The sequence below is a fragment of the Eptesicus fuscus genome, chromosome 18 (assembly GCF_027574615.1).
Source record: "Eptesicus fuscus isolate TK198812 chromosome 18, DD_ASM_mEF_20220401, whole genome shotgun sequence".
NCBI classification, from domain to species: domain Eukaryota; kingdom Metazoa; phylum Chordata; class Mammalia; order Chiroptera; family Vespertilionidae; genus Eptesicus; species Eptesicus fuscus.
The window spans coordinates 30,669,010-30,678,869 of NC_072490.1; the positions used below are offsets into that span (position 1 = coordinate 30,669,010).

Genomic DNA, 9,860 nt, shown 5'->3' on the forward strand with positions numbered 1-9,860 from the left:
CCAAGGTCCATAAGTTTAGTGTCTTTGTTTTCTTCTATGTATCTTATTGTTTCAGGTCTTTAATCCATTTTGAGTGTATGGTGTCAGCAGTCTAGTTTCATTCTTTTGCATGTGGCTTTTCAGTTTTCTTAGCAGCATTTATTGAAGAGAATTTTCTTTCTCCATTGTATGTTTCTGGCTCCTTTGTAAAAAAAATTAGTTGTTCTTACGTGTGGGTTTATCTCTGAGCTCTCAATTCTGTCCCATTGGTCTGTGTCTGTTTTTTGTCATTACCATACTGATTACTATAGCTTTGTAGTACAATTTGAAATCGGAGTGTGCTACATTCAGGAATGCGTTGGCCATTTCAGGGTCTTTTGTGATTCCATTCAAACTTGAGGAATTTTTTATTCTATTTCTGTGAGAAATACCATTGGGATTGCATTAAATCCATATATTGCATTAGGTAATATGTTCATTTAACAAACTTAATTCTTTCCATTATTTTGTCTTCAATTTCTTTTAACAATTTCTTGCAGTTTTCAGTGTAAAGGTCCTTCACCTCTTTTTTTAGGTTTATTCCTAGGTATTTTATTATTTTTGTGGCAATTGTAAATGGAGTTATTTTCTTCATTTCCTCTTCTGATATGTCACTGTTAGTATATAAGAATACAACGGATTTTGTGTATTGATTTTGTATTCTATAACTTTACTGTATAAAGAATAAAATACCTAGGAATAAATTTAACCAAGAAAGTGAAAGACCTGTATATTGAAAACTACAAGACATTAATTAAAGAAATTGAAGGGGACATAAATAAATGGAAAGATAGTTTGTGCTCATGAATTGAAGAAATTAATACTACCCACAGCAATCTACAGATTTCACACAATCCCTATTAAAATCCCAGGTATATTTCATAGAAATAGGACAATCCTAAAATTTGCATGAAACTATAAAAGACCCAAAGCAACCTTGAGAAAGAACAAAGCCAGAGGCATCATGCTCCTCAATTTCAACTATATTACAAAGCTACAGTAATCAAAAAGAAAGGTACTGGCATAAAAACAGACACACAGATCAATGGAACAGAATAGAGAACGCAGAAATAAACCCACATATATATGATCAACTAATAGTCAACAGCAGTACCAAGAACACAAAGCACAGTAGTCCAATAACTTAAGAGAGGCAAACAGGCTCTTGACACTTCCAGGACAATGATTATGTATGACAGTGATGCACTGAGTATCTGCTATGAGCCAATACTGTTCTATAAGCTATTCTCAATAGTCTATTATCTTCTGTTTTAAAAGTAGGAAAATGGATGGCACATTTTCAATTTTCAGTGAAAATGTGTAACTTTTTTCCTGACTTTTTGCTTCTTAAAGATTTGAATTTTTTGTTCCCTTGGAAGAAGTACAGAAGAGGTCACTAGACGTCGCAGTGAAAAACAGTAGGCCACTTGGCTCACACAGAAGGAAGGAGCTAGGAAAAGTAAGTACAAGAACTCTTGGTACTCTGTCCCTCCTAGTATTCTAGCTAGTTCCTTGGTGGAATGGCAGCCTTGTAGAAATTCTGATTGGACCATTCAACTGTTACCAGAACTGAATTCAAGGAAGGTATGGCCTCATTGAGAGGTTTTTGGTGTGTTTCTTGAAATATTCTAAAAGTAAATGATGTAGATGAATAAGTTAATATGATAAACCGTACTGTAAAAACTCAAGACTATCCCAATTCATTACTACACAAGTATTTGAACATCTACTAGGGTGTTATGTATTGTTTCTGTGTATATTTCTATATATATAGCATTGTTTGTTGTGAAGCTTGGATCTTATATCAATATTTTTGTGATGATAGGATTTTGCTTAAAGTAGAAATAGAGGAAACAATCTTCAGGAAGATGCCAAGGGGAGACAAAGAATTATATTTTGTTCATAGTTGTATTCTAATAAACATCTCCTTATGCTCATCTTTTTAAAGCCCACTTCTATGAAGTAAGTGATACTATCCCCATTTTTACAGTTGAGGCTCAACTATGATGTCTTGCTTTAAATTATGACCAGTTAATGAGTACAGGCAAGCTGTTCTCTCTTTCTGTAACATTTACATTCCTGGGGTATACAGCAATTCACCTCCCCCCAGGACACTGAGGTCACTGTCCTGGAGAGGTTCCATGTTGAAAGCCAAAAAGACCCTTTTTATAGTCAATTCCATTTATCTCATATGTTTCCATTTAATGCAACATTTTTGGAAGGGAACTGATTTATTTGTGATTGTTTAGGTACTGATTGATTTATCAAAAGAAGATCTGATTATGGGCTTCTCACAATGGTAAGTGAGCCTTTCATTTTATCACATTAATCGTCTTATTTGCCCATATCTCTCTCCAAAGTTTTTCCTTCTCAGAACTTTTCAGCTCCTTTGGTCGAGGAAGGCTGATTATCAATCACCTTTACTGTCTGCACATCTCACTTACCTAGAGGATCTGTCAGCTCTAGCCTTAATCCTAGCTTATAAAGAGACTAGAGGCCTGATGCACAACGCTGTTTGGTCTAATTAGCATATTAGCTCTTTATTACCAGCATATAAGACGACTTTTTAACCCAGGAAAATCTTCTCAAAAGTCAGGGGTCTTATACACCAGAAAATACGGTAACCCACCCATCATTTGGAAATAACTCACTTTAATTCTAAATTGTAAATACCGTATTTTCTGGCATATAAGACCCCCAACTTTTGAGAAGATTTGCCTGGGTTAAAAAGTCGTCTTATACGCCGGAAAATACGGTATATAGGATGGGTTCTGCTGGTCCCATACAGGCTAGACTGTCCTGATGCTATCACAACACACTCTCAATACTAACATAAATCCAAACCCCATTGTCTTACAGGTATGAGCTCACTCCAGATGGACAGCCCAGGAGTTGATGATGAGCAACATAATCACCTTTATATTAAAATGTGTACATATGTATATTTTGTAATTTAATTCAGAACAGCCATTTGAAAATATATATACATACATTCTTGTGTGAATTTAACTGAATGGATAGTATTAGGAAGAGATAAACGTAAGTGAAAGCAAGAACTACTCTCTCTTGGTTGGATTTAATTGTTCAAATCCCGAAAGAAATGGGGTATTCATGGCTAATAAATGCTTACCTCAGTGGTGATTTTTCACTTTTGATAGGTAATTGTAGACCATCTGAATTCAGGCCTTGCCTGAATGCATGTGTCAAAAATGCCCTATCTCAGACATAGGGGCTGGGGGAGGTCTGTTCCTGGAGCAATGGCTGACCAAGGGAGGAGGCTTCTTTTATGGGACTAAAAGGTGACCCACCTCCAAATTGCTCAGAGCTAACACTACCTAAGCCCTTCTGGCTGCCACCTCTGGTACTCCTCTGCCTGGGGATTTATTCCTGTATCTGAATGATGGGAACAATGATATACCCAAACACCTTGCGTTAAATACCCCAGTGTGGATGGCCTGTCACCAAACTCCAGCATATTTCCATAGGAAATGCAAGCCAAGTTCCAGACCCAGGTCTACATCTGCACCCCCCCTAGCAGAGCTGGACTCTGCTGCAGTCAGTGCCAGAGAGGCTGTCTGTATCCTCTCAGACAGATGTGGGAATTAGCTCCACCTTTCTAAGAGACAGCTGGTTCCCCTAATAAATAACATGTAAAAAGCAAACCATGTAAATTGTATATTTAAACAAGTGCCTCCTTTGCATTTCAAACTATAAAACCAAATATTCTTGTTCTCAGCTGCTCCTAGAACTGTCATGTTCTCGTCTCTTTTATCCGTTAGGCAATGCCCTGTTGCCATCAGTTTTCTCTCCCCACCACTGCATTCGCTGCAGCTTTTCTGAAGAATAGTAACATCTTAAAACAAAGTTTACTCTGTTACTCTCACTTATAAATTATCTATGATTTTCTCTTTTCTATAAGATTAAAGCCTACTCCTTAATTTGCCTTTTAAATCTAACATAGTCTCCAGTTTTTTGCTACTTATTTGCTCTATTCTAGAATAGTCCAAATATTACATCCTGCTTATTAAAATCCTACTCAACTCTTAAAGGCCTATCTCAAATCCACCTCCTCCACTAGGCCAATCCACACTAAAATGGCCTCTCCCCAACACCTAGAGTATAGCAATACTGTCAATACTGTGCATTTTTCATTTTAACAATTCCCTGTCTTGTAACGTTTAATTTAAAAAAAGTTTACTAGGTATCTACATGTTAAGCAACTGCTTGTATTGTGTTTGGTATTTTTTGTTTCTGTTTACTCTCCAATTGAACTACAGTGGAACCTCGGTTCTTGAACTTAATTCATTCTGGAAGGCTGTTAAAGAAGTGATTTGTTTGAAAACAGAATCACTTTTCCCATTAGAAAAAAATGTAAATTCAATTAATCTATGCCAGACCCCCAAATGATTCACTGCTTTAATCTTTCTTATATACGGTACATGTCTAATGTACTTTTTAATCTATAAATAAGCACTTATTTTCTTAAGTTTATCAAACCACCCCCTACTAGCCTTAAACGAATCACTTTCAGGTCAGCAAGCAGCATCTTTATTTGTTCATTTATCACTGCCTCCGAAATGGCTGTCACCAACTGCTTTTTGTTTATCCAAATCAACGTTTTTTCTACCTCTTCAATTGCCTGTGATCATTGTTTCTTTCACAGTTAGCAACATTAGCAGTCTTGACCTCTTTATGTTTTAAAATTGTGCTAATTAATGACTTCCCCAGCAACAAAAGCATTCTCTCTTTGTTGCCTGAGCCTTTCTTGCTGAGATATCAGCATGAAAGGGCTGTGAGGTTGAAAACCGAAGCTTGGTTCCACAACCTAGACATTTTTTCTGTGAGCAACTTGGTCAAGAACAGAATTGTTGGAGATGGGAGCCTTTGGAGAAATGAGGTTTGACTATATAAGCTATTTGAATTGATTTTTACCTCCATCATCCAAGATTATGGTAGATGTGTAATAAATTTGTTTCTGCTGAGATTTCTATCTTGAATGACAAATTCTCATAATAAAATGGGGCAACTGATGCCTGTCCTATCTACCTCACAATGGCATTGTCATGTTCACTAAGTAGACAAAGGTCTTGAAAATGGTAAAGTACCAAAGAAGTAAAAGGGAATGTTATCATATATCACATCCTGAAATCTGGCAACCCTAAAACAACTGATCAAAATGGCAAAGCAAACAAGTGAAAACCTATCTTTCCTCTTCCAAACATAGAAAACCTAGTTAAAGCATGAACATTTATTTTAAACATGGTTAATTAAAAAGTAACACAGGTAACGTTAAAGAGGCAATCTAAAGCAATGTACAGGAGCTGAAGGGGTGTTTAAGTGTTGAAGGGAACCAGAATTTTAGCATAAACCAGCCAGGAGACAAGGCTACTTACTATGTGAGGGACAAGGAGCCTGAAAAATTTAGTGTCATCAAGAAAAGTCCTTATCAATAAAGACAAGGAATTGGTTGTCAGCAATGGGTGAAAACAATCAGCTAATCTCCTTTATGGGTTCACGGGGTCTAAAGTTAACACAACTGACTTGGTATGGGAACCCCCCAAACTTGAAACTTATGTGAAAATTGGTTTTGAACCTGGAACCATGTGAAGCCCTGTAAGAGCCAATCACAAAACTGGCCCTTAGGGTTGCCATTCCCATCCAGGGCACGTGTGGACTACTGCAGCAGATAATTCCCACTAAAGGGAAGCTCACTGGATAAATTATAAAAAGTAGAATTTAAAAAATATGAAGCACATGGGCAGATTATACAAAAATGGCCAGATGTATTTCAGCAAGAAGTCAGAAGTGGTGTGTGGGAAACAGTAGAGAGTAGAGAAATCTGTAAAATATGTTGGTAACCCTCAGTAAGTCTTGATTGTTTAAAAAACATACACAAGTCAACTCCAGGTATATTAGACTAAATGTGAAAGGCAACACTATATAGCTATAAGATAATATAGGAAAATAACATTACAACTTGTGACTACGGAAAGATTTCATAAGACACGAAGAGCACTAACTATAACTATCAAAATTAGATTCTTTAGTTCATAAAAAGAAACTACAGGAAAATGGAAGAAGACATTTGCAACACATGTAACTGTCAAATCGCTCATGACCAGAATATATAAATAACTTACAAACCAATAGAAAGTCCAACAGAAAAATAAAGACATGTAAATGCACCTTAAATATAAATGTCCATTAACCAAATAAAAAGATGCTTACCTTCATTAGTAATAATGGAAATAAACACTAAAATAAAAATAATAGCTCTATGTACTAGTCTGGAAAAAAAGTTTAAAAATTGACTTACCTGGTATTATTGGTCAGGATATGGAAAAGTAGGAACTTCTATACAGATGGTGGGAGAATAAAATGGTGCAACAACTTTGGAAAATAGTTTGGCATTTTCTTCTAAAACTGCAGATACACATTCCCTATTAAAAGTAGTCACACTGTACAATCCCAGAGGCTCCATTCACATTGTTACCTATAGAAATGGTACTACCTCCATTTGTACAGTACACAGCCTCTGTGGCTACATATAGAAGAAGTGTTTTTCCCTAAGATCCAGCAGTTTTACTTCTTGGATATTGATTCTAGAAAACTTGCACACAAGTGTACAAAGTTCCTTTTACAAAAATTATCATAGCAGCAGTTCATAGTATCTAAGAACTAGAAACAACCTAAGTATCAATCTCCAGTGGAACAAATGGATTGTAGCATATTCATAGAGGAATACTAGACAGCAGTGAAAACAAATGGCCTAGACTTACAAACAACAACATGGATGTAGAGTAAAAACACAGTACTGACCAAAATAAGAAATGTTAAAAATACACGATTCCATTTTTGTAAAGTTCAAAAACAGGCAAAATTAAACTATCTTGGTTTAGCCATCCACACAAAAATGAAAAAACTATTTTTACAAAATAAACACTTCCTTACCTCTAATGGTGGGTGGGGGAGGCCTTTTGGAGTGCTTGTGATGTTCTACTTCTTGGTCGTTGCAGAGTGTTCACTTTATAATCATTTGTTATACTTGACATTTATGGTTTTTAACATTTTTTTAGCATATATTTTACAATAAATAAAAGATTAGTGAAATACATGAAAAGAAAGAATATCCAGCAACTATTAATTAAAAGAAAGGACAATATTGCATTCAAGGCAAAATGCATGAGTAGCAACAAATAGAGATATTACTCAGGAGGATATTATCAACTCTGAATTTATAACTACTTATAAAATGGATTCAAAATATATTTTAAAAAATTTGAAAAATCCAGAAATTTCAGTATCACCCATAAACTAACAAATCAGACAAAAAGTAGATTTAAACAACATAGTAGCTATATGTGTGTGTGTGTATGAAATTAGACTTTAAAGCACATGTAGAATAGGTATATAATTTATCACATAGTCAACAAATTCCAAAGACTTAATATACAAAAGACCATGTTCTCTTGACTACAATGCAATAAAATTAGAAAAAAATAAAGAGACAACCCTGAATTATTTTCTTCTAAACTTCCACTTTTAACCAGGATGGACTGACAGAAACCAAATTTACCCTTCTGCCTATACCAACCAAAATCAAACAACAAAAAGACAAAATAAATGAAAACAATAGTTTTCAAGACACTGAATATCAGTTATGTGTCCACACAAAGACCTGAACATGAATGTTCATAGAAGTTTTATTTGTAGAAACAGTAAAAAACTGGAAATAACCCAAATTTCCAACAACAAAGGAATGAACAAATTATGGTATATTCATACAATGGAATACTGCACAGCAATAAAAAGGAACAAACTGTTAATAAATGCAACAACATGCAAAAATCTCAAAATAATTATGCCAAGTGAGAAGACAGACAAAAGAGAATACATTGTATGATGCCATTTATATAAAATCCTATCAAATGCAAACTATAATGACTAAAAGCAGACCATCTGTTGCCAGAGCAAAGAAATAACTTTTGGAGTGATGGGTATGTTTATTATTTTGAATGTGGTGATGGTTTCACAGGTGTGTAAGAATTTATCAAATCATATACTTTAAATATGTATAATTTATGTCAATTATACATCAATAAAATTGTAAGAAAATCAAGAGCTAAATAATATTTGCAGAACTTTCCTTATATTTTAACTAATTATCTGATAAAGAGGACAACATTTTTACTAGTGGCACTGTCCCCCTCCAAAAGACTCCTAGGCCTTTGAGGAAGAGTCTGAAAAACCTTTGTTTTAAACCAAGAGTTAGCCACAGGCTCTTAAACTAGCTGACAAAATTTAGATTAACCCTTTTAAACTGCATTTCTTCCTTTCAAATATTGTTTAATCTCCAAACTGTCTCATAGCAATTTCCTGGAATAATCTAATCAACTCAGCATATTTACATTATTGAATATCCAAATACATACATAAACACACACATATATACATATATATCTTTTTAAGTTTTTATTGACTTGAGAGAAACATCGATCAGTTGTCTCCCATACACACTCCAACTGGGGATCGAACCTGCAACCTGGGTATGTTCCTTGACCAGAATCAAACCCACCACCTTTTGGTGTACAGGACAACACTCCAACCAACTGAGCTACATTGGCCAGATCCCAAATATTTTTTTCTATCCAACCCTCAGATACAGGTTCTTTCACAAATTATGGGCTAGTGTTTGGAAATGTAATCGCAGGCTAACAAAACAAAGAATTTTAAATTTAGAAAGAACCATGTCTAATCCCTAAGGTCACAACACCAAGGATCTGTATGCATATCTACTGACATTCCTCTCTCCACTCTAGCCTGCTGCTTCCTGGAAATTCTTTATAATATTCTACACAACAACAAACAAGAATAACTAAGTAGTCTTCCTAGGCCTACTACTTATGAAAGTGAGGGGGGAGGGGTACAGGGCTGTGGTAGGGGAAGCAGTAGTAACCCAAAGTGGCTTGTACTCATAGATGTGAAGCAGAACACTAGTCCTTTAAGAAAATAAAGACTCGAATATTGAGAATAAAGAATAAGTAGACGGCAGCCAAGGGTGAACTTGCTGCCCAAGGAAGGCTCAGCCTAGTAAGAGAATATGACTCATTATTTGTGAGTGATACAAATAAGCCACTGAGGACGCTTATGTTTGAAAATTCTTCATAAAAGTTTTATTTAAGATCTCATGCCCTTATAAAAAGTACATTACATCAAGATTGCAAAAAAAAAAAGACACTTCTTTATGAGAAACTTTTATCTACTCATCTATGTTACCTCATAATTTATTTCCTACCCTAACACATTTCCTCCTCCTTCCTTTTCTTACTCTTGCTTTGAAAGGATAAGTGCCATGAGGGATATCTTAATAGAAGGTGCCATTTTCTTGCCAGGAAAGCAATATCTTCCTACTGGACTTAAGAGAGCCATTGGCATTCCTTGTTCCCAGAACCAGAAAGGTCTGGACTTAAGAGAGCCATTGGCATTCCTTGTTCCCAGAACCAGAAAGGTCACTAAATCCTGAACTTAAATGTGACCTTTCTATTATTTTCAATCTCTCCCTGAGTTTCTCTTTTACTTACACACTATACTGTAAATCAATCTTAAATTTTAAGCACTCAAGAATTGCTTAAGAAATGATTAAAGGGTCTAAAGTTAACTGACTACTTTAACTTAACTGTTTTCTACATAAGAATCTCAAAGTTAAAAAAAAATATGAGTGAGGACCCAATACTAAGAAGGGAATGAATTCTGAAAGTAAATACTTTTTATAACTCATCTCAAAGGTAAGATCAATCCTACAAAATAATTAGAATGTTAAGAATGCAATTTACACAGTAAAA

General features: G+C 35.1%; 1 protein-coding gene across 1 annotated transcript in view; it reads left to right on the forward strand.

Moving 5' to 3' along the window:
- The window catches only part of ESYT3 (extended synaptotagmin 3), a 41,346-nt gene extending 36,344 nt beyond the window's left edge, over nt 1–5,002 (forward strand). The window contains exons 21-23 of the mRNA XM_008152720.3: nt 1,372–1,477; nt 2,268–2,317; nt 2,878–5,002. Coding sequence (XP_008150942.2) covers nt 1,372–1,477; nt 2,268–2,317; nt 2,878–2,914 — 193 coding nt within the window. The 3' untranslated portion in view covers nt 2,915–5,002. The remainder of the gene's footprint in view (nt 1–1,371; nt 1,478–2,267; nt 2,318–2,877) is intronic.
- The last annotated feature ends 4,858 nt before the right edge of the window (nt 5,003–9,860 follow it).